Source organism: Cavia porcellus, unplaced genomic scaffold, assembly GCF_034190915.1.
Source record: "Cavia porcellus strain 051 isolate PalLab524CR breed Dunkin Hartley unplaced genomic scaffold, mCavPor4.1 scaffold_8, whole genome shotgun sequence".
Classification (NCBI taxonomy): Eukaryota; Metazoa; Chordata; class Mammalia; order Rodentia; family Caviidae; genus Cavia; species Cavia porcellus.
This window is the reverse complement of record NW_026947491.1, coordinates 9,802,035-9,826,119: the sequence shown is the minus strand read 5'-3', so window position 1 is coordinate 9,826,119 and position 24,085 is coordinate 9,802,035. Positions and strand designations below refer to the sequence as shown.

General features: G+C 42.0%; 2 protein-coding genes across 11 annotated transcripts in view; one reads left to right on the top strand and one right to left on the bottom strand.

Moving 5' to 3' along the window:
- LOC134477227 (intermembrane lipid transfer protein VPS13C-like) overlaps positions 1 to 12,127 on the bottom strand; it is a 39,656-nt gene extending 27,529 nt beyond the window's left edge. Inside the window, exons 1-3 of one of the 2 annotated variants that reach the window (XM_063254324.1) lie at positions 12,012 to 12,127; positions 3,343 to 3,437; positions 414 to 556 (exon numbers count right to left, since the gene is read on the bottom strand). In XM_063254324.1, the coding sequence (XP_063110394.1) occupies positions 414 to 556; positions 3,343 to 3,437; positions 12,012 to 12,102 (329 nt within the window). In that variant the 5' untranslated portion in view covers positions 12,103 to 12,127. The remainder of the gene's footprint in view (positions 1 to 413; positions 557 to 3,342; positions 3,438 to 12,011) is intronic. The other variant, XM_063254325.1, reaches the window with a different exon arrangement.
- Positions 12,128 to 12,178: 51 nt separating this feature from the next.
- Positions 12,179 to 24,085, top strand: part of Nbas (NBAS subunit of NRZ tethering complex) — a 222,990-nt gene continuing 211,083 nt past the window's right edge. For 2 of the 9 annotated variants that reach the window (XM_063254314.1, XM_063254313.1), the window contains exons 1-6: positions 12,180 to 12,343; positions 13,955 to 14,006; positions 14,989 to 15,025; positions 16,393 to 16,470; positions 17,251 to 17,298; positions 18,121 to 18,164. In XM_063254314.1, coding sequence (XP_063110384.1) covers positions 12,227 to 12,343; positions 13,955 to 14,006; positions 14,989 to 15,025; positions 16,393 to 16,470; positions 17,251 to 17,298; positions 18,121 to 18,164 — 376 coding nt within the window. In that variant the 5' untranslated portion in view covers positions 12,180 to 12,226. Of the gene's footprint in view, positions 12,344 to 13,954; positions 14,007 to 14,988; positions 15,026 to 15,059; positions 15,942 to 16,392; positions 16,471 to 17,250; positions 17,299 to 18,120; positions 18,165 to 22,728; positions 22,753 to 24,085 lie in introns of those variants that run through there. The other 7 variants (XM_063254312.1, XM_063254316.1, XM_063254319.1 and 4 more) reach the window with 7 other exon arrangements.

Below are 24,085 nucleotides of genomic sequence, written 5' to 3'. Positions count from 1 at the left end.
TATGTCGTACCAGCTACAGCTTACACTTCCTGAAAACGAAGGCTCACGGTGCCTACACACAGCTTTCGGAGCCTGAAGCACATGGCATCAAATGTTTGTGAAGAAAAGGAAGGAGAGTACAATAATGATGAACTCTATGTAGTTCCATAATAACTGAAACACAAAATGACTATCTTGGCACACACAAAAAAATTTTAAAAAGAGGTGTTACTGGCCAGGGATTTAGCTCAGCGGCATAAGTGCCTGCCTGGCAAGCATGAGGTCATGAGTTTGATCCCTGGTACCACAAAAAATAAAAAAACCTTTAAAAAAAAGAGTGTTACTGATCTTTTCCATGCTGCATAGCATTTCATATATTCTGGTCTACAATCATTATTAGAGTTAAAAACTGAAATAAGTTTTTAAAAACTTACTTAAGGGCTTGTGCTCCCGGTCGCTGGCATACTTGGGTGCCCAGGCCAATGATCTGGATTTTTAGGATTTCAGGAATATTTTTGTTTTCTCTGATTACAATAGAAGTGCTTACCAACTTCAAGGTCATTATATAGGCAACATACTGAAGAAAAAAATTGAGTGAAAATTGTTACAGTTTACATAATCTTTAGCAGTTTCTTTTCAAATAAATATGATGAATTATAACGTAACCTAGCAACATGGAGGTTTTGGCAATCACATAATTACCACAAATGAAGAACAGCAGAATATTTGATAAAATTTCCTCTCTAATACACATTTATAAAGATCCAAAGTTCATTTCTCTTAAGTTTTAAAGGTAGTATAACAATGACGTACAATAAGACTTCTTGTAGATGAGCAAAAAACAAACAAACAAACAAACAAATCATAATAAGAAACACCCACCTGATGGCTGCAGGAAGTTAGCAACACACTAAAAGGAGACTCCTGACCTGATGCTTGTCAAGTCATGACTAGACCTAGACACAGGACAGCCAGCCAACCGGAAGATAACTCTGGAATCTGACATTGTAACTCAGCCAGAGTGCTTGAAAACTGAATGAGGGAGCCAAGGAGCTGTGAAGCTGGCCAGCAAGATCCAAACTGGAAACGAGGTCCCCACAAAGGGCAATAGCACCGATGAGACTCCCCAACTTTGGCTAGGACCCTGATGGGCCACAGTGCAGGGTCAAAGGCAAGCATCTAAGTAGGCAGACTCCCAGGATCCACGGCACAGCATCAAATCACATCAAGCCCCCCAAAAGACCGAGGTGATCCCACGTAATGGTGCTACAGACACCAGGAAGAAACACAACGTCTCCCTGAAACAAGAATCTACCTTACTGGATACTATTTCCCTATGTCTCTAAAACATAAAAGTATATATCATTTGCAAAATCAATATCTAATATATTAGGCACATGTACAGATATGCTCATCGAATCCAGAATATGTCCAAACAAACCCAACAAAAACCACAAAGAATAGATACTCACAGGGACTCTAGACATCACATTTTACACTCCCAGGAAGTGTAAGCTTAGAGGTACACTGTGGTGCTCACTATACTCAAGGAGCTAAAAGACAAAACTGAGCATGTTAGTAAAGAATTTCAAAGCTATTCTTTAAAAAAAAAAAGTGTACAGAACCAAACAGAAACTCAAGAACTAAACGATACAAAAAATAAGGAATTTAATGAATAAACAATCAGCTCATGGGAGAATAAGAGGAAACAATTTAAATTAAGAACTTGGATATACAGAATAAAGAAGAGACAGACACATGAGATATAAAATCTAAAGATATTAGAAATTTTAAAAAGAGAAAGGAAAGAGAATGAAGAAAGAAAAATAAAAGCTTTAGTGATTTCCCATAAGACCTCAAGATAGCTTAATGAATTCAAACAATCTATAATTCTATATGCAGAAAAAAGAATCCTTCAAGAAAAAAGGGAAAATAGATACATTTTTAGAAAACTAATTACCAACAGACCAGTATTAAAAGGAATAATGTATAGGACTAGAGATGTAGCTCAGCTGCACAGCACCTGTCTGGTAAGTGCAAGGTCCTGAGTTTGATTCCCAGTACAAAAAAAAAAAAAAAAAGAATATACAGAAATGGGCACTCTTTGGGCAGAAAGTAATAGTACATGCATGGCCAAACAGAAAGGAACTAAATAACCGAAACATCCAGTTTGGTGACATTACCACTCTCCCTAAAGTAACCCATACATTCAGTTCAATCTCTAACAAATCGTCAGCATGTACTTCTGGAAACACTGATGATTCTGAATAGCATGTGGAAGCATGAATGATATAGAGTAGCCAAGATTCCCTTATCCAAAGATCAAGCCAGTCATGGTGGCACAAGCTTGCAATCTCAACACTCAGGAGGCTAGGAAGATGAAGATAACAAGCTCAAGGCCAATGTGGTCTACACAGGGAGCTCTTGTTTTAAAATAATCAGAGCTTAACACCACTAAAATTTAAAAGATTGATGCCAAGTGTTGGTGAAGATGCAGAATCCTCATATCTGCAAATGGAAACGTTTTCCATCTTGCAAAACTATTTCAGAGACTACACTATTACATACACTCGTATCCTATGACCCAGCAGTTTTATTCCTAAGTAGATAATACACAGGAAATCTTAAGATATACACACTACAAAGATACCTACAAGAAATCCATGGCAGCATTACTCATAATAACCGAACAAACGGAACAACCCAAATGTTCATCAACAGAAGCACAAATGAATAACTTTTGGTATTTTTTGTAAGTGTTGGAATCCTATGGAGTGACAAAAATGAGCAAAATATATGCAGTACAACAGGATGGGCCTCACAGCAAACACAAACATGTACTTTATAATTCCATTTAGAGAAAGACAAAAATGTACAAAATAAAATCAGTGCTTATAGTAAAACAAAAATCAAACGAATTGTTAACACAAAAAGCTGGTTATTAACTGCCTCTGAAAAGCAAGAACAGGAATATACACAGGGGTTCTATATCAGTGGCAAGACTAATCTGGACCCTAACAGTAATTATACACTTGTGTCCTTTCTGATCAACCAAGTGAGCAGGACATTTCAGTTTCTTTCACTCTTACATGAGTTATGTTTCACAGCAAAAAAACTTTTAAAGATTCAATTTAAACTATAAGAAGCACTTTTTAATCAGATTATCCTTACACTCACTAATATCTAACATTGAAGGGAAAATTTTAATTGGTAAGGTCTGACTGGAAGCATTTAACAACTGAAGAGTAAAGTAGAAACTAACAATAACATATTTCCAGCAGTTAAAAGTTGGAACTTATGTAATCCAATTACAGACCACGCAGCAGGAAGGATGGAAACACCTCTCCAGTGCAGTGTAATTACCTTCTTGGGCAAAGTCAAGTTATGCATGCTCCCGCTGTAACCAATAGCAGTGAATAGTTTGTCCTTCTCCTCAGGGGTTATAAGATCATCAATAGCTACAAGGAAAACAGTAATTCAAGAAATTAATTTCTTCAGCTTTACAAATAAAACCAACAAGTCAAAACAAATGTCCCAAAATCAACAGAGGCAAACGATAAAACAAATCAGCCAAGTAATTTCCTCTAATACTCCACTATGACAAAAATAAGCACCTGTCTATGTTCACCATTTCAGTAAAGACAAAGAGATGGTACAAAAGAAATTTTGTTTGCAAAGGGTTTTAAAAGAGGGTCTTAGAAAATTTTAAAACTGAAGTGAAACTTATTATTAAATATTCATGGAAAAGATAAGTGCTAAGTGCTGAAACCCCTAAATCTGAACATTTTAAATTTCATATAATTCTTCTCAAGAAAAAGTTTTACTTGAGATAAATTTACTAGGATACTGAGCTGATTTTTTTTCAAAATAAAAGTTTTTTGAAATGAAGTTCAACTGGAAGACTAAGGTATAATTTACCTAATTTTTTCTCATGAATATACAATAAACTGGCAGACTAGGAACTTACTTTCAGGAATCAATGATTCTTCACCTTTTTTCTTAAGACTCCTTCTTACCCCAAAACCCACTAAACCAGCCTCCCCATTTCTCCCCTGTGTCAGTGGATTTCTTCCTTAGTTTCTGCCCAGATCGAATCACCTAAAAAATTAAAATTAAAAAATTAACTGAAAAATAAATGCTTTCTTCATTTTCATGCTCAATACAATGTCAGACTAAAACAGGCACAAAAGCCAGGTCCTTCTTAAATGATTCTCACAATACCATTTGGTAAACAGCACCCTTGTATCTATGGAAAGCATCTTGATGAGACTAAATAGGACCAGCAATACAACTGGTTTCAGGTAAGACTGGTCTGAGGGTTATAATCCAGAAATCTTTCAGTTCAGGGCACTAGAATTGCAGGTTAGTAAAGCAAAGGCTTCCGCTAAAGAAAGATGTTCTCAATACCCAAAACGTATCAGTTCAAAGCAATTGTATTTCAGAATTCACATCCACTGCTGCTTTGCTAACTATGGTATGGCAGGAGAGGAGGGCTACAGATGGCACCCGAATCACACATCAGACTCTCTCCGCAACAAATTTCTCATCTGTTTCTATTACTCCCTCTCTTTGCCCACTTACCAGATAAACCAAAAAACAAAACACAGAGGCAAAGAAAATTTTCAGTTAGAACATAAAATATTCTAAGCTGATAGTGAACAATTCTATAGTAGAGAGAACAGGCTTGGTTAGTAAATTATAAAGATTAAAAGCATGAGAAAATGTTAGACATTTATCATATGCCAAGGAGGAGTGAAACACTAAAATCTTGTTTGAATTTGCAAGTCACAAGGGAATGACAGACAGTTACTGCAGATATCACAGCTCACTGGTACTCAATCCTTTCTGTGCATGTGCATCATCAAGAAGTTTAAGAAAAACATCAAGGCCCAAGCCCACCCCAATTAAATCCATCTTAAGGGTGTGGGGTGTTGCCCTCCCTCAGTGCAGCCACTCCAGGGGCTCATCAGCCCCATAAGTGATGCTGGGAATCCGTGGGGAAGCAGAGCAGCGCATGGGGAAGGAGCAGAACATGGCCCCCTGGGGTGAGGGTTTAAGGACAGACGAGACCCATCACCCTAAGTCGCCAGGGTGTCTGAGTTCCGTTGCTTCAGCATGGACACACTGCATCTATACCTCCATCTGTGATGCTGCTTGTTAGCAAGGCTGGTTTGTGGCTGGGCGTTGGTGGCGCACACCTATGATCCCAGTACCCTGAGAGGCTGAGGCAGGAGGATTGCAAGTTTGAGCCAGTCTAGGGAATTGAGCAATTTAGTAAGACCTTGTCTCAAAATATAGAAAGAGCTGGAATATAGCTCTGTGCAAAGGTCCTGGGTTCAATCTCATAAACCACACAACAAAACAGTACAGAACAAAACAAAATAGAACAAGGCTTGTGATTATTTTTTTTCAGGGTCAGACAAGACAACTTGCTGTGTTAAAAAGGGAGCAGGAGCCAGGAATGGTGGCAGACACTTGTAATCCCAGCACTCAGGAGGCTGAGGCAGGAGGATCCTTGCAAGTTTGTGACCAACTGGGGTACAAAGTGAGCCAAGGCCAATTTGAACACATAGTGACACACTGTCTCAAAAAGAAAAAAAAATAAGTAATAAAAAGGATGATTCAGAATTCTTTAAAATTCCCGGGGACGATAATTCTAAATACACAAGTTTATACTACCTGGTGTCTATGCTGATACAATAATAAAAGTGGGAATTTGTGAAGGCTGCTTCATGTGTAACTCTGAATAATGGTTGCCTAATAAATAACCCCCAAATTGGAGAGCTAAAAACATGCATTTATGGGGGCTGGGGATTTAGCTCAGTGGCATAAGCGCCTACCTTGCAAGCAGGCAGTCATGAGTTTGATCCCTGGTACTGAGAAAAAGGAAAAAGAAAAAAAAAACCATGAATTTATGCCAAGTATGGTGATAAATTCTGGTAACCCCAGCATTCTGGGAGGCTGAGGCAGGAGGAGCTCAAATTGGAGCCCAACCAGGGCAACTTAGCAATTTAGTGAGACCCTGTCTTGAAACAAAAAAATAAAAAACGGCTGAGGGTATGGCTTGGTGTGAAGGCCCTGGGTTCAGTCCCCAGTACTGTAAAAAACCAAGCAAACAAACAAAACCACCACACTTGGTTGGGCAGTCAGGAGCAGTGTGGTAAGTTCCCTCTTCACCTGCAGGTTCTGAGACATGAGGACGTCAAAGTGACCAAGTGGAAGCCAGAGCTGCCGTTCCATGCTGTGCCTCCAGGTACATGCGGCCCTCCCTTGAAGCCGGACTGCTACGCTAGGAGAACACAAAGCACAAGGATGGAGGTGGCAACTCGGTATGGGTGACTGGTGTCGCAGCCTGTCTTCTACCTCCGCCCCTCGCCTGACTCCAGGACCTGCGGATCGTGGCTAGGAGAGCAGTGGTGCCACAGCCAGACAGTGATCCACAGCCTGTGGTCACCTTTGGGAAACCCACTGTGCCACAAGTTACGTATTTAGTCAACTAACTTGGAGGCCACATCCGCCTTGGGAGGAAATGGAACGGCAAGGTGTACCAAGGCCTGAGCATGCACACAGCAGTGCCGCACTTCTCAGTAAGTAAGACCTAAGAGGAAGCAAGTCAGCCTGGAAATCTGGAGCCAGGACTTCTGGTCCCATCAGCCCATCCTCACCTGCCTGACAGAGTAGCCACCAAACTGGGGACAGAATCAAGCTCACAGCATGACCCTGGCCACCACCGTGGTATAGACCAGTGCTTATTTTCCCATTAGGTCTTATATTTGGGGAAACACAGTGTTAACAGTTTCCACAAGGAATCCCGGACACCTTCATCAGGTCCCTTTATTTTCTATCTGCCTATCAAAACCTACTGAGTACTCCAATGTGTGGAGGCCTGGGGTAGCGCTAAGGAGATGGGTAGAAATAAGACGCGCTTTGCTTTCCCTGTGAGCTATTCACTTGGGATAAAATGTAAACATATCATGTTAATGCAAAGCGAAAATGTAATGATAGCAGTGCAGTCAGAGTAGCATGGTGATTCTATATGCTCAGCTGAGCCAGGCTGGAAGCAAAAGGAAGACTTCTGTGGGAGGTGATATCTAAAACATGTTTTTCATAGCACTAGGGATTGAAGCGAAGGCACTCACACTGAGCCACAGCCCTGGCCCTTTATTATTGTGAGGCAGAAGATTGATAAATAGGGGCTGGGGATTTAGCTCAGCGGTATAAGCACCTGCCTTGGAAGCAGGCAGTCGTGAGTTTGATCCCTGGTACTGATAAAAAAATGAAAAAGACAAAAAAAAAAAAAAAGAATAATAAATGGTCTGTTCAAGTCCAACCTGGGCAACTCAGCAAGGTTCTGTCTCAAACAATTTTTTAAAAATAGCTGAATACATAGCTCAGTGCTAAGTCCTTGAGTTCAACCCTCAGGACTGGAAAAATTATTGTGTAATGATAGGAGGGAAAGGCAAACTTTGTCAAGAGCTTTCAGTGCTTGTTCTTAGACTTCATTCTGTAAGAACTCTCAGAAGCCGGAGGCTCTAGGCAGAGGGATGCAGGCCCAGAGCTCCCCAGTGTGGTTGCTCCTCCCTCAGAGCTTCCCCTCCCTCATTCCAGTGCCAGTCCTGAGCTTGAAGGCCTTCTGCAAAGCTTAATGCACAGCCTCCATCCAGATTCAAGGGGAAGGGACAGACTGTACCTGCTTCCCCACCACAAGGGAGGGGGAGTCCTGTATATCAGTTGGTTTTTAGCTGCCAACGCACAGTCCCTGACAGCTGCAATTTAAAAGAGAAGAGATGCACACTGCCCCATAGTTTCAGATGGTCCAGTCCATGGCCAGCCGCTCTAAGGCAGGAACATCATGGTGGAAGGACCTGGTGGAGACAGGCTGCTCATCTCATGGTGGCCAGGACAGTAAGAGCACGGAGCAGCTAGGGACAGGAATGCACCCTTCCAGGTCACACCCAGTGACCACCTCCCACCAGGCCCCGCTTCCTATAGCACAGTCAGCCCTGAACTCCTCCGTGATGGATCCACTGATGCACACAGCACCCTGTGAACCATCATATTCTAAACGCAAGAGATTTGGGGGGGACATCTTTGTTTTCCCTTAATCTACCACTTCCAGTGCAACCCACAGCAAGAATAAAGACACCAAGACATATTTACAGTTCTGGGGAGCCAAGGGGTCCTAAGTCCAGCCAAGATAGTGATTCACCCTAACAAAGGCCTCGATTCAGGGGTTACCCCAGATTTCATTAACTCATGAAGAGGGGAGTGATTTGAGGATGACTGTCAGAAAGGCGGGAGAAACATGAATGCAGTTAGCAGGACTAGGTAGAAGGCCTGAGATCACCTCTGCAACATGCAGGGAAAAGGATATGCAGGAAGACCAATCTGCATAACACAGGTGGGGTAGCATCTGGGGGAGGTGCTTCAGCTCTGATGCACAATCCTTTTTGCCCTGGGAAGTCATAGCCTCTTATCTCTAGGCTCAAACCCAGCCCTGGAGTGGTGGCTTTTCATCCCACCCAGCTCAATCATGATTTTTGGGCATCACAGGGTAGGGAAACAGTGACTGTCACCTAGCTTCAAAGATTATACATCAGCACCTCAGCCAGCCCTATTTACATGGCATAGAGCCAATTGAAGGGAAAAGGAAATGGCTTAGCCAGCTCTGTATCCATCTTACACGGAGACAGGGCAGGTGTAGCGAAAGTGGAGATAAAAGGAGAGTCTTCCAGATGGTCCTCCACAAAAGCACATTATTAGTCTTCAGCTTCATGCGATCCTCGCGCTTGCTCCATATTTTACCTGTAGCTTTTTATTAGTGGAAACTCAATGATAAACTGGAGAACTTTGCCATCATTTTACTTCAAAAGTAGAAAAAAAAAATCATGCAACTCAGCATGATTCTGTCTTGAAATGAATAATTAAGTAAATAAATAGGCCTGGGATTTAGCTCAACGGCATAAGCGCCTGCCTGGCAAGTGCAAGGTCGTGAATTCAATCCAAAAAAAAAAAAAAAAAAAAGCAAATAAATAGGGCTGGGGGTGTTGTTTTGGTGTAAAGACTCTGGGTTTAATCCCCAATTCAGAGAGAGAGAGAGAAAAGGAGAGAGAGAAAGGGAGAGATTACTCATAAATGATGACCAAACAATATCGGAAGTTGTAACGATGAAGAATTTTTTGTGATTTAAAACAAATGAACAGGGGCTGGGGATTTAGCTCATCGGCATAAGCGCCTTCCTTGCAAGCAGGCAGTCGTGAGTTTGATCCTTGGTACCAATAAAAAGGAAAAAGACAAAAAAAACAAAAAACAACAAATGAACAGGGAAAATTACACTGTAAATTTCTAAAATTACTCTTTATAAGATGAAGCAAAGTTGGAGCAGATCATGTGTGTGTGATATAAATGCAGATCTCTATTGAGTGTTGATGATTATATTACTATTTTATTTCAGTGGGAGAATTTTCTCTTTATCCTGCTTTATATTTGATTATTCTCTTTCCCTGCCTCAAAGGGGTAGTTTTCTTTATTTTCCTTATTTCATTCAATTTTTAGAAGCTATATTTCATTCTCTTTCTTCCTATTCTTTCTCCTCTTTTAGGTTTTGTGAGACATGGTCTCACTGTTTTATTCATGCCTTAAACTCTGTGAAACTCTTATGTAAATCATGCTGGCCTTTAAATCATGGCAATCCTTCCGCCTCAGTCTCCCTAGTACTGGGGTTACGAGCATGTGTCACTATGTCCAGCTTTTTTCTTTTTTAAATGAATATGTAATATTAACACACTGTTGTGTAACAGAATATGAACTTCTTTAATGTCCCAATCCTCTTTCCAAGTCAAAAAAAGATGGTCACACTGTTTGTGGACTTAACCCTCCCATATCCTTGTTTTGCTTTGTCATACTGGAGATTTACCTTTCCCAGTATCTTATTTTAAATTTTTAATAGAAAGCACTCATGCACGGACACTGAGATCCAGTCATTAATATTTTTGGATCCTTTGTCATATCTTTGTTTGTTTATTTGTCAACTCTTTCAAGGCTGTTTCAATTATATTTTAGATCATTTACCTTCGCTTTTTAAAACAAACTATTTTCATTTACAAATCAATAATTGAGAATTTACCAGTTCATATCTCTTTTTTCCAATACTGTAGTGAGGACTGAATCCAGGGCTACATCTTCAGCCCTTTTCTATTTTTATTGTCATTTTTTGAGACATGGTCTGGGCTAAGTTGCTAAATTCACTTGGCTGCCTTGGAATTTATGAACCTCCTGCCTGAGCCTCCTAGGCTGCTGAGATTAAAGGCATGTGCCACCAGCCCCATTGCAGCTCTCTGTGTGCTTTTACTGATTTATTTGCTCACCTTTTGCACTGGCTGCTGATGTTTATATTTGTGATTGCATGTGCCTGGGTAAGTCCTCCCTGTTTGCTGTCACCTGGAATGTATGAGTGGGGACAGCAGAGGCAAAGCTCCTAAGCTCCATGTGACTAGGTAGCAAAGCAGAACCAGTGAGCTTTAAGGAAAGACTGGGATTTCTTCTCCCCTAAAACTGTGCCCAACTTTATATATCTACTTTGGTTGCCAAGAAATATTACAGAGTCTTACAGTATTTATGAAAGAATTGGCTGGGATTCTCCAGGGTTTTTAAAGCAAATAGTAGTTTCTGAATTGCTCTCAATATTACGATTAAAATATATACTGTTCACAAAGACCTTGGGCATTACTATCCAATCAAGTGCAAATTATGCCACTTCAAGCATGTGACATTTAAATGCCTCAGTCCAATTTTATCATGCAAATATCATGCAGATTTAAAATGGAAGCAACTCTGCCTGACTGCACTAATCTCTTTGGTGTGGATAAGCAGAAGCACAAAGGGTTAAATGCATGGCTGTGGAGGGCTTTTGGCTTGGTGGGTCTGAGAGCTGATAGAAGCCAAAAGGCTGAGCTCATCTAAAAGGAATCAGCGGCTGAAAGCTCTGGGAGCAGCATCACTGTCTCTGGAGGAAAGTGACTGGGCCTTGTGTTAAGTAGTCACCTCTGATTCTGAGGTAGGAGTGTTGATGGCTATTGGCAAAGCTAAGGAGAATCTCATCTAAGTCCAGTGGAAGCATCCTTAGTGTTTGTAAGGAGGAGAGGAAAAGGGAGATGTTTCTCAGTGTTTCTTCTCATCAAAGGCTTATCAAACATGAATTACGACCCCTTAAAAGAACAACACAATCATGGTGTCAAACTGCCCACTCATTTTTTGCAGGCTAATTTCCTCCTTTCTTTCTTCTTTTTCTTTCTAGTGCTGAGGATTGAACTCAGGGATTCACATTGTGCCCAGTCTTTTTTATTTTTTATTCGAGATAGGCTCTTGCTAGGTCGGTAAGTTGCCCAAGTTGGGCTTGAATTTGCGATCCTCCGGACTCAGCCTCTGAGAGGGTTGGGAATACAGACCAGAGACACTATTCCCTGGCTTCTGCTTTCTTTGGTAACAGCCACCTCCTCCTTGAAATGCTCTCCCCAGACCTACACTGGAGTCAAACCCCCCTGTGGGTTCAGGCCCAGTGTTGCCTTTTCCAGGAAGTCCAGTGAATGTCAGGCTCTCACTGTCTTTTCTCTGCCCTAATCATTATTATTATTATTAAGCTCTGTGAGGCAAGGAATACAACTCAGCAAGGGGACTTCTACCATTTCCGGTGTTTTTTTTTTTTTTTTTTTTTTTTTTTACCAGGGATTGAACTCATGCTTGCCAGGCAGGTACTTATGCCACTGAGCTAAATCCTTGGTTTTACCATTTCAGTTTTAAAGAAAGGGCTGAGCCAGATGAGGTGCTGCAGGCGTGTGACGCCAGCCAGGCGTGCAGCTGAGGCAGGAGGATTGCAAGCTGAAGCCCAGTAGACAACTTAGAGGGATCCGGTCTTTAAAAAAAAAAAAAAAAAAAAAAAAAAAAAAAAAAGGTTGGGAATGCTCCTCAATGCGAAGATTCTGGGTGATTCAACCCCCAGTAAAACACACACACACACCGCACACACAACTGACTTGGATAAGAAGGTCTTGCTGACTTGAAGCGTATCCTCCATATATAATTAACAAGGCGTGCACCAGGACAAGGGTCAGCGGTCGTGATCATCCCTTTCCTTCCGGGTCTGCTCGCTAACTCCTTCTCACGACCACAAAACACTAGCGGCCGCGTCCGGGGAAGCGTGTCCCGCACAGGCTGCCGTAGCGAGGCTCTTCAGCTGCGTCCGGGGAACATGGCGGCCCCCGAGTATGGGCCTGTTTCGGGTCCCAGCAGCGACGAGGGCGAGGAGGAGACGATTCTCTATGACTTGTTGGTCAACACCGAGTGGCCTCCAGAGACAGAAGTGCAGGTGAAGCAGGCCCTAACGGTGGCGACCCGGTGGGCGCAGGCACTCAGTGAGCTGAGCCCTTGCGGGAGCCACGTAGCCAACCTGGGGGCGGCTCGGGCGGTCGCCCTGGCAACGGCGCGGGCGGGGGTCGGACCGCGAGAGGCCTCTGCTGATCGGGACTCGGGTGTGGGGGCCACGCAGCCCCACTCGTGCCTCCTCGGGGGTCTTCGTCCTCCCGAAACCTGGACTCCCTTCCCTGTGCAGGCTGCCCCGGTTGCCCCCGGAGACTGTTCCGGGACTGCAGTACTCCCAGCACTTGCCCGGCCGCCGCGGACCCCCTGCTAGGGGCCGTACAAATACCTTGTGTATTTCAATAAATAAGCATTCCGTGCAGGGCGTGGTGGCGTATGCCTGTCTTCCCAGCACTGGGGAGACTGAGGCAGAAAGATCGCTGCGAGTTCAAGGCCTGCCTTGGCTACATAGTTGGGGGCCAGGTTGAGCTATATAGTGAGACCTTGTGTCAAAAACAGAGGATTGAGGGGCTGGGGATTTAGCTCAGCGGCATAAGCGCCTGCCTTGTAAGCAGGCAGTCGTGAGTTGGATCCCTGGTACCGATAAAAAGGAAAAAGACAAAACAAAAACAAAAAACAGAAGAGTGACAGAGAAGCATTTAGTGATTGCGTGTGCGCGTTCATGTGTCCAGCCATCCATGTGTTCATTTCTGCATGTATCCACGTGTCCATCTGGTGGTGTCCATATGTCCATCCAGCCATGAATCCATCTGACCATCTGTCTTATATCTGTGTGTCCCAGATGCTCGACGAAGTACCGAGGATATGGAGATAACTGAGCTGCTCTGGTTCCTCCAGTCTAGAGGGGAGAACCTGCAGTAAAGTTTCCACCTAATCTAGCATAATCTTATGCTCACAGTGCTGGAGGAGCAAAGGGAAAGGATCTTCTAACTGGTACTGGGAGCTCAGTAGGGGAGAAGTTATGGTGTTAAAGCCCAGCTGTCTCCTAGGCAGAGACTTTAGGTATAGGGTGAAGAGTATCAGTCAGACTTGTGTATATTCATCAGGCCTGAACATGGAAGTATTTAATATACCAATTTTGTAGTGGGGTTTCGTTAGTAGCATTGTTTGTGTGGATATAGGATACTCAATGGACATGTGTCAAGACGTGGGTTAATGAGCCCTTGTAACTGGTCCTCCTGTGAGTAAAGCTTCTTAGGGGTCTCTGCCACTTTCCTGCATAGACCTTGATGAGTGGGCTGGGGATTTAGGTCAGCTGCATAAGCGCCTGCCTTGCAAGTGCGTGGTCATGACTTCGATCCCCGGTACTGATAAAAAAAATAAAAAGAAATACTTTAATGAGCTGCAGCCAGCCTGGGCTTTGCCTGGGCTTTGCCTGGGCTTTTACAGCCTTTCACTTGGTGTTTTGGTGTAGAAACGGTTCTAGTGTGGTCTTGTGAGCTTTGTCCTGATGTGGGCCATGCTCAGTCTTGGTACTGAGTCCTCATTAAACTCGTTTCTATTTTGACCTATGAGTGGAACCTTTTACTCAATTCTCTTGAGTATTAGCAAGTGTTCCTTAGGGTTATAAAATGATCAAATGTGTGTTTTTTAATTGTAGCCTCGCGGTAACCGTAAACATGGTGCATCAGTTATCACAAAAGCAATCAGAGGTAAATCTATTTTTTGTTTTGTAAATGATATAGTTACCTGTTTCTTTATATTTCATTCGTAACTGTGTTGTTTTAGAACGTTTAGGGATTTTGAAATGTGTTCTTTGGACTTCTCAAGTGGAGCATAACAAAACAAAGTAGTGTAGGTGTTGTCTCAGTTTAATTTTGTATACACGTATATAAGCAGATGCATGTATGCATGCCTGTGGATTTTCATGCACACATATGTTTAAAGCAGGTTAGAGCCAGAGTACAGGAGTTTACCATTATGGGTGTTAGAAGAGCTAACATACTCAATTTTCATTATCACAAATGCTTTGAAGGTTTGAACGTTTAGACGATACACACAAATAATAAAAATTCATTACAGAAAATATAGAAAATAACTGAGTTTGAATTTTTTTTTCATTTTACAACCTAAAGACAATCTATTGTGCTTGAGACTCAGTGTGTAGACACACATGTATTCTAAACCAAATCATAAGAAGCACCATTACTATTATCTTGTGTTTCTTAAGATGGAAACTAGGCTTGCTAGGCAAATGCTCTGCTGCTGAGATATTTTAGGTATTGCTATTATTTTTTATGTCTTTGCAATAAAGCGTAAATTGGTATTTTGGTTTAATTTTTATACAAATAATTTAGCTCTAAGAGTAATTACTGTGGTTTTTCACCCATGGCTTCATGATAGCTTTTTGGATTAAATTTGACATCTCTAACCATTGTTACATTTTTGTAGTTAGGAAATACTTCAGAGTTCTAACACATAAGCTTAGAGATGATGTAAACAAATATGTGACCTCGTAACCATTCGAGTGTATACATTAGATTATTCTGATTTTAGGAGTTGCCTTCTCAATGTTTGGTTTCATAATGACTCAGCCTGTAGTGTATTTAAATTTTTCCTCTGTGTAACTAATTTGAAAATGATTCTTAAAGGACAAATGATTTATATTTGGTTTTATTTTTCTTTTTATTACAGATTATTTATTATTTTTGCGCCAATACCTCTGGTACAGGTGAGACAGTGGTTTTTCATAGACGCTGAAAATCAGACACAGATGTTATTTATAATTTATAATTACGTTCTCGTGAATGAACCCCAGGTTGTGATGGGTTTCTCAAGTGGAGCGTAATGATACTCATCTGAGCCCATTTCTAAGTAGAGATTTTTTTTGTCTTTTTCTTTTTTACTGGTAGCAGGGATTGAACTCACGACCACACACTTGCAAGACAGTACTTATGCCGCTGAGCTAAATCCCCAGCCCCCTAAGTAGAGATTTTAAATGTTTTGACGTGAGCTGAGGTCTTCTCCATGGATTGGTAGCTTCTGCCTCCTTCCTCCTGGTTAGAAATGTTACATGATGACCCTGCTGCTCTGGATAAGTGGGGACCTCATCTTGGGCCCATGTAGCAGGCCGGTGATGTCCCTGGCTTTTCAGAAGCATTTTTGTCTTTACGTTTCCATCAGCTCTTTGCTGCTTAGTGTTCAGTGGCCATGCAGTGGTGAGGTTTCTTTGGGTTTCATTCTTGTGTGCTTTTGAATTCTTGAGTGGTAAGTATCTTTTCAGGCAGGGTGGTGGTTTTCAGCCTTAAAATTAGACATGTGGGGATTGCTTTGTAGACCTAGGTACTGCAGATTGCTTTTTCCCAGCCTGAAAAGCTCCCAAGGATGGGTAGCTCTGTGAACGGGACCTCAGCTTGTGTCTGTGCCTGCCATGGTTGTGTCTGCCTGTGCCTGTCCCTGTCCCTGCATGTACTCTGGGTCTTTTCAGCCTGCTTTCGGGATCTGGTGTTACAGGTGGAGAAGAAGATTGAGGAGAATCAAGGGAGGGGAGCCTGAAGCCCTTCTCACTGTGGGGGGGGGGAGTGACTAGAGGATATGTCACCTGCGCTGCTCTCGATGGCCACCTTGTCCTCTCTGAAAGCCCACAGGTCAGGCCTCATAGGTGACTCTTTATCTCCCTCTTGAGAAACCTTTCTCTTTGAATTGGTCATCCTTGAATGACTAATTCAATGAAATTGAATTCTTCTTGATTGTTATTTTGAAATAAAGTTATACTCAGTTGCCCAAGTTGGACTTGAACTTGTGATCCTCTTGCCTCAGCCTTTCAGGTAGCTAGGATTATAGATGTGAGCTGTGCCCTAGCATTCTTTTTCCCAGAAAGACTGTATTTTCTAGAAATAGAGAATTTTCCATGGTAAAATTTCAGATATTAGTAACTTTTGATTTTCGGTGTGCTAATATTCAAATTTTTTATTCTAAGGGGGAAAAAAATAGGTATCCCTCCCTGTATGCACATGGCAGTATTTACAATATTTACTTACTTGTTTGTGGCGTTCTTGATTAGATTAAAGCAAGCTAATGTGTTGTGGTTGGTTTCAGCCCTGCTCCTTTTTTACTCCCTGATGGCCTGGTTCGCTTGGTGAATAGACAGATAAGCTGGCATTTGGTCCTTGCAAGGTAAGGTGGTGTGAAATTCACATAATGTGCTTCTATTTGAATTGGCTGTTAGTTTTTATTATGGGTGTTCATTTTGGGCCCCTTAAGACTTTCCTGCTCAGCTTTTATCTGTATACATTCTTTGTTGCTTGTATTGGCTAGAGGATCAGTATTGATCAGTCACAATAGGATGATAGGATCAGTATTGTCTAGAGATGTTCAGTCAAGCTATATTGAGTCATTTTTATGCTTTTTACGTACCTAGATGCCTACATTCCAATTTATTAAATTGGAATGTAGATGCCTATATGCATCTAATTATAAGGTTGAAAGATAATTACCGACCAGGAAGAGGCAGAGAGGAATGTGACTCCATTCTGCAGAGTCCATTGTGTCGACCCCTAATAGCAGTTTCACCACTGAAAGCCAAGGGTGAGAGATGACAGTTTTCTTAGGCAACATGGTTTTCATCCTATGATTGATAAACAAAACAGTTTCATCTGCCATGTCTTGCCTCAGAGAAAAACTCCAGAGATGCTCTTTGTAAGAAATGTTGGTAACTAAACATGTAAATATAAAACCAGCCGTATGTCAACATAGTAATGTCAAGCAATAACATGTGGAGAAATGTTCAATCCTTTAAAAAAAAGATGGGCAATTAGAGCTAAAAAGTGTAAAAGTTATTGTAACTTTGAAAAAGAATTTGCTCTGTATTGAAGGTATCAAATGAGTAGCTGTTGACTTGGGTTTTACAGTGCAGATATTCATAATGAGTTTTCGCATTCTTCTTCCCTGGGAAAGCAACGGGAAGCTGCTGGCTGCTGTTCAGGACCAGTGTGTGGAGATCAGGTAATGGTTAATGCTGCTGCTCTCGAAGGCTTTCTTTCTTTTTTTTCTTTTGTCTTTTTCCTTTTTATCGGTAATGGGGATCGAACTCACGACTGCCTGCTTGCAAGGCAGGCACTTATGCCGCTGAGCTGAATCCCCAGCCCCTCTAAGGCTTTCTTTGAGAGAACCTTTACCTGGTTTTAATTTTTCAAATGATTGAACTGCTAGGTCGCTTACTTTTGTGTGGTGTCAGACACTGGCTGGTGGATAGTGCTTTTTTGAGGAGCTCCTCATGTTTCTACTTCCCCAGATCTCTGCAGTCTCCACTTTTTCAGTGAATAAGGCTCTTTTGAGTTCCAGAACTCGTTCCTGTTTGGCCAGTTACTAAGAGAGCTAAACAGGTGCTCAGAAGGTGCAGAAAAGAGCGGGACAGCTTTTGCTCTGTCGGCCAAGGCTGCAGGTCAGGCTAGGGTGGCTGAGGATGATGGTTACATTAGCCACAGTAGTGGTGCTGTTGGCCCAGAGCACCCAGTGCTGTCCCGTGCTCCTTAAGATTGTGAATCTGGGGTCTTTGCTTTTTCTTTTTGGTGGTGTTGAGGATTGAACCCAGGGCCTTTGTATGGGGCTCCCCAGCCTCTTTTATTTATTTATTTTTGTGTAATTTTAAGGCAGACCTTGCCGGGTTTCCCAGGGTGAGCTCAAACTTACACTCTTTCAGCCTCAGCCTCCCAGAGGGCTGGGATCGTGGGCCTGCACCATCACCCCTGGCTGCTGCTGTGCCTTGTTGGCTCATGGTAGTTACCAGTGTGAAACCATTGTCTTCATTTTGCGTATATTTTTCAGGTCTGCAAAAGATGATTTTACGTCTATTATTGGGAAATGTCAAGGTAAGGGTTTCTAAAATATTTCAAAAAAGAAAATTTTATATCTCCAATGCTTTGCAGTATTTATTAAATTGGAATAAATATTAAAGAAATATATATAAAGGATTATGAATATTAAAAGTTTTAAAATTTGTGACTACCTTTTCTTAATTCCTTGAATATTTTGCATTTTGGGTGGGTTTGAAATTTAAACTATTTTAAAAATATATAAGCCAGTTTGGGGAGGAAATATTTGTAAGTATCCATATTCTTTTACTTTGAATTCTTATTTAGTTATAAGTCAAAGTTGGTCAGATATAGTCTAATAAAAACATCTGGGGTTGACACTTTTTTGATATATTTAGCAAAAATTTATTGAGTATAATATGAAATGTAATAAAAATACGGTGAATACTTACAATAAAAGGTACATTATAATTAATCTCCATGAAAATGCTTCCTTGTGCTTTGAAGGTACTTATTGAATTATCTTTGCCACTTCCTGCAGCAGCTGTGGAGTCGTCTTTCATGAGGGTCTTTTGCTTTGCTATTCTGGCTGCCTGGCTGCCTTGACGTCCTGAAAGAATTAAAAATGTTAAACAAAAAAGGAGCTAGGTATGGTGGTGCATAGCTATAAGTCCAGCACTTGGGAGCTGAGTCAGGAGAACTGTTGCAAGTTTGAGACCAGCTTGGGCTATAAAATGAGCTCAAGGCTATCCTGAGCAGCATAGTGAGACCCTGTCTTAGACAAAAACAAAAGAAAACAACTCCCACACCAAACTCCAAAATGTTTCCATTTCCTGGTCATTGTGACTTTGGGGGAGAGCCCGGAGTTGTACTGCACCAGATCTGGTGACTGAGGTGGCTGAGGACACAGCATTGTGTTTTTACAAGGTGGCCTTTCCTCTGGATGGCATTTGGCAGCAGCACTCATCTATTTTTGATCACACCTGGAAAGACCCTCAGGAAGGAGGATTCTGGAGCTGGTACAGAAAGCAACCAGGATGATAGGACTAGTGTGTGTGAGCCGACGGGAGGATACTGAGGGAGATAATAGCAGTGTATCTTTCACTGTACATTTTTGAAATTTTTATTTAGTGCTTGCTGTATTTCTTCTCTGTAGTTTTTGATCTTGCTTTTTGTGAGCATGAGCTACCCTGCTGGGTGCTTGTGCTGTGACTGTGAGCAGAAGGCGTGGTCTTCTGTGAGAATGTGGAAGATGGGGCTAGGGGGTGAGACTCAGCCCCTGGGGCTGCACATGCTGCCATGATCTCCTCCCTCAGCTCTGCTCATCCTTTGATCGCTGCCTTGGGGTTATGAGTCTGTCTGTGGTTTGATCCACAGTACACGTAGGTCTTCGTGATCTGCTCACTGTCTGAGAGCCCTGTCTCTGGGTCCAGGAACCTGCATGGGGACATGTTAGCTCCAAACCACAGCAGAAATGGGAGGACACGATGAGGAGGGTTGTGTTTGGTGAACAGCTCTGTTGCCTTTGTCTCCTATGCACGCCTGCAGTTCGTGTGTCCATAGAGCCAGAGTGGTGCTCTGGGAGTCACTGTGAGGATGACACAGTATGCTGGCATCGTATGGAGTGCTTCGCATGTGTCTTCTCATTCAACTAAAAGAAAAGAGCCTGAATGTTTTATCTAGAGCAATAATAAACATTTGACCGTGAAAGAAAACAAGGTGGAGGAACCAGGAATGGTGGAAGCCACACGGGGTGGGGGAGCCTGCCCAGGCACTGGTGCAGCATGCCTTGGTGGTGTGGGCCAGCTTCCTTCCCAGGTCCCTCTCAGCCATGTAGGTGTGTGGGGGAGCCAGATGGCCCTGGGAGTGTGTGCGACGCTGCTGAACTGCACAGCCCCCGTCCCAGCCCCGAAGCTGAGTACTTACCCGGTTGTTCCTTCTTCGAGGTTTTTGCTTCTCTAGCAGCTCTAGGAAGACTTTTGAAAAGCGCTGTTGGTGATCATCTTGTAAAAGCTGCGCTGTTCGTTCTGTTCCAGAACTACATCGTAGGTGGCTGGAAAACCCAGGGATACAGGCTTTGTTTCTGGTGGTAACTGAAATCTTAGCTCTTGATGAAAAGGCATGCTCTTGGGGACACGGGCTGAGGATGGTGGACGCGCTGTTGATAACCACAAGTCTCCGTGAAAATGAGGCCCCCAGAGGAGTTTATTTCCTAAATCCACTCTTCCCGTCAATACGAGATGAGGTGGGGAATGGGGACAGTGGAAATGTGTTTGCGGAGTTTAGTCAGCACAGGGCAAAGTTGTTCTCTTGCTGGGTTTTTTTTTTTTGGTCTTTTTCCTTTTTATCGGTACCAGGGATCGAACTCACGACTGCCTGCTTGCAAGGCAGGTGCTTATGCCACTGAGCTAAATCCCCAGCCCCTTTTCTTGCTGGTTTTTATGTAGCATCTATGTATACATCAGTGTCTTTACTCTCGTTATCATTTTGTGTGTTTACTTCCAAATTTGATTTTTCTTTTTAACAGTCTAAAGACAGGGAACTGATTTTCTTTTCATTTTCTCCTATTGAAAAAACAAAAGCAAAAACAAAAAAGCTTTGTTGCCGGGTGTGGTGGCACAGGCCTGTAATTCCAGTGCTCAGGAGGCCGAGGCAGGAGAATTGCTGAGAGTTCCAGGCCACAAAAAGATCCAGGCCAGCCAACACTACTTAGTAAGACCTTGTCTCAGAAAAGCAAAAGCAAAAACAGCAGAACAACAAAATGTTAACTGAGTGTTTGCAGCATCTTGTTTGGATTTAATATAGAGGACCTTTCTTGGACTTTTTTTGTAACAGGATTCGAACTCAGGACCTCACACTTTCTGGACAGGGGCTTATGCTGCTGAGCTAAATCCCCAGACCCTCTTCTTGGACTTTTTAAATATACTTCCGTTGTTTTGTTTTTTGAGATATGGTCTCGGTGTGTAGTTCCGGTGGACCTTGAACACTCAGCGATCCTCCTGCCTCAGCTGTCTGATGCTGCAATCACAGTCATGCACTACCATGCCTGGTGCTTTTTGAAATATACTTTTTGCCTAATCATAGTCAAAATGCAGAAATTTCTATATCAGGTATTTTTGCTTATATACAGAATATATGGCACAGAGGCAGATGGAGTGTGAATAATTCCCAGCCCCTTGTTAGGTGTGTGTGTGGGGGAGACTTCTATTAGACGTCTTGGGGACGGCAGGCCTGTTCTATTACTGTGCCCTGTTGGCAGAGATGTTCCAGAGACAGAAGCCTCCTGTGTCAGGGTTGTGACACGTGCTCTGCTTCCCATCTGGAGTGGCGGTATCTAGGCAGACCTTGTTTCTGAGGGTGTCCAGAGTCCTCTAGGCCTGATAGTTACGAAACAGCGATGTGCTGTGACAGATGCACCTAGAGGTGTGTCGATGGCCTGGGGGTCACACAGAAGAGAGAAGTTGGCTCTGAAAATGTGGAGGTAGTAGTAGTGACCGTCACAGAGGGCTAGCAGGAGGAAGAGGCCAGAGGGAGCCATTTGGGGCAGAGGCTGCTGTGTGGAAGGCACATAGGTGTCCAGCGCGCAGCTGGGGACATCCCCGGGGTGGGCTGCAGGGCATGCACTAAGGGGCCTCTGCACCGTTTTCCACATGCCTGGGCTGCATGTGTTCCCTGCAGTGGCGTGCATGGCCCTTCTCACCAGCACTCCTTATGTGTTGTGCCTTTTGGGGGTTCGTCATTCTTATCCATTTTTGGGAAGCCAGTCCTCACTGGGCTTTGAATGAGGGCTCCCGGGTGACCGCTGATGTTAAGTATTTCCTCACCTCCCTGTCGGCCAGTTGTGCGCCTTCTTTGAGAAACATGGGTTTAGATCTGTTTCCTGTTTTAAAACTGAACTGTTGAAAAAACAACAACAACAACAACAACAAAAAACTGAACTGTTTTCTTGTTGCAAATTTTGATTTCCTTGTATATATATTCTAGGAATTGACCCTTTGTCAGGTGGTCATTTTATTTAAATACTTTCTTTGTTTTTTAATTTTAAAGAGATTAAGACAAAAGAGGACATAACAAAGCAGATCAGAACAGAACAATGTAAGCAACACAGTTCTTCACCATAAGACAACACGTAATTAACAGTAACTACCATAATGTCTCTTTCTTTGAAATAGTTGAGCATAACTTCATATACAATAGTATCAAACATAACAAAATAGTATAAAATCATTCAAGAGAGTGAAAGTATTACAGGGCATTCAGAACCAGATAACAGAGAACCAACAATGGCTGCTATATTTTCTCATTTTCCATAGATAATTTGTTTATACTATCACACATAATAAAATCCAATAAGGTGCAGTATGATAGAACCAGAAGGACAAAAGTATGGTAGGACTTCAGAGTAAGGTATTAAATCAGCACTATTATAAGTCTTATATAAGTATTATATAGTCTTGTTTTCTTCAAAATAGCTGTTTTCATATTATCACAGATAATAAAATCAAACAAGCCAGGATAAAACCATTCCAACTAATGAATGCAAACATTATAAGGCTTCAAAGCAATGAATGGGGAATGATTACTATAAACTCTTATGTACTCTTACCATTTCTTACTCTAGGGAGACTTTACGGTATTTATACATGTGAGTTTGATTTATTTTGCTTATGAGTATAGTCTCAACTTGCATCCATTTATTTATAAATATGTCAATGTGATCATTCTTTTTTTTTTTTTTTTCTTTTTCCTTTTTATCAGTACCAGGAATCAAAATGTGATCATTTTTTATAGCTGAGTAGTACTCTATTGTATAAAAACACCACAACTTTTTTATCCATTCCTCAGTTGATGGACACTTAGGTTGTTTCCAAGATCTGGCTATTACAAACTGTGCTGCTATAAACATGGGCTCATATATATCACTGTGGTATGATGTTTTTAATTCTTCTGGGAATATGCCTAGACGTGGAATAGCTGGGTTGAATGGGACTTCCAATCCCAGCTTTTTAAGGAATCTCCAGACTGACCTCCACAGTGGCTGCACCAGTCTACACTCCCACCAACAGTGCAAGAGAGTTCCTTTTTTCCATGGCCTCTCCAGCATTTGTTGTTGGTAGTTTTCTTGATCCTGGCCGTCCTTTCTGGAGTGAGATGGAATCTCAGGGTTGTTTTAATTTGCATTTCTCTCATGATCAATGATGATGAACAGTTTTTCATGTATTTATTTGCCATTTGTATTTCTTCATCTGAGAAATGTGTATTTATCTCAGATGCTGCCCATTTTTGGATTGGGTCTTTGAATTTCGGGGGTCTGAATTTTTAAAATTCTTTATATGTTTTAGAAGTCCTTTGTCTGAGGGACCGTTCACTAAGATATTTTCCCCAGTTTGTGGGTTTTCTTTTCACTATGCTAGAGATTTCTTTTGACATGCAGAAATTTTTTAATAAGATATGGTCCCAGTTATTGATTCTGAGAAGTATTTCCCATGTAGTTTGATTCCTGTTCATGAATTCTCTACCTACCCCTATGTCTTCAAAATTTTTACCTACTTTGTCTTCCAACAGATTTAGTGTTTCTGTTTCAATATTCAGATCTTTGATCCATTTAGATTTTAGGTTAGTACATGGTGATAGGCATGGGTCTAGTTTTAGTTTTTGGCATATGGAGAGCCAGTTTTTCCAGCACCATTTATTAAAGAGGCTATCGTTCTTCCAGTGAGTATGTTTGGCCCCTTTATCAAAGATAAGGTGGTTGAGTGTGTTTGTAGTTGTATCTTCTAATCTATTCCATTGATCTTCAGATCTGTTTTGATTCCAGTACCATGTTGATTTTATTACAGTAGCTTTGTAGTGTAACTTCAAGTCAGGGATTGTGATGCCTCCTGCCTTGCCTTTGCTGCTTAGAACAACTGACTTTGCTATTCTAGGTCTCTTCTGGTTGTAAATACTTTTGGTCATGCTGTAGTCATCGTGTAGGT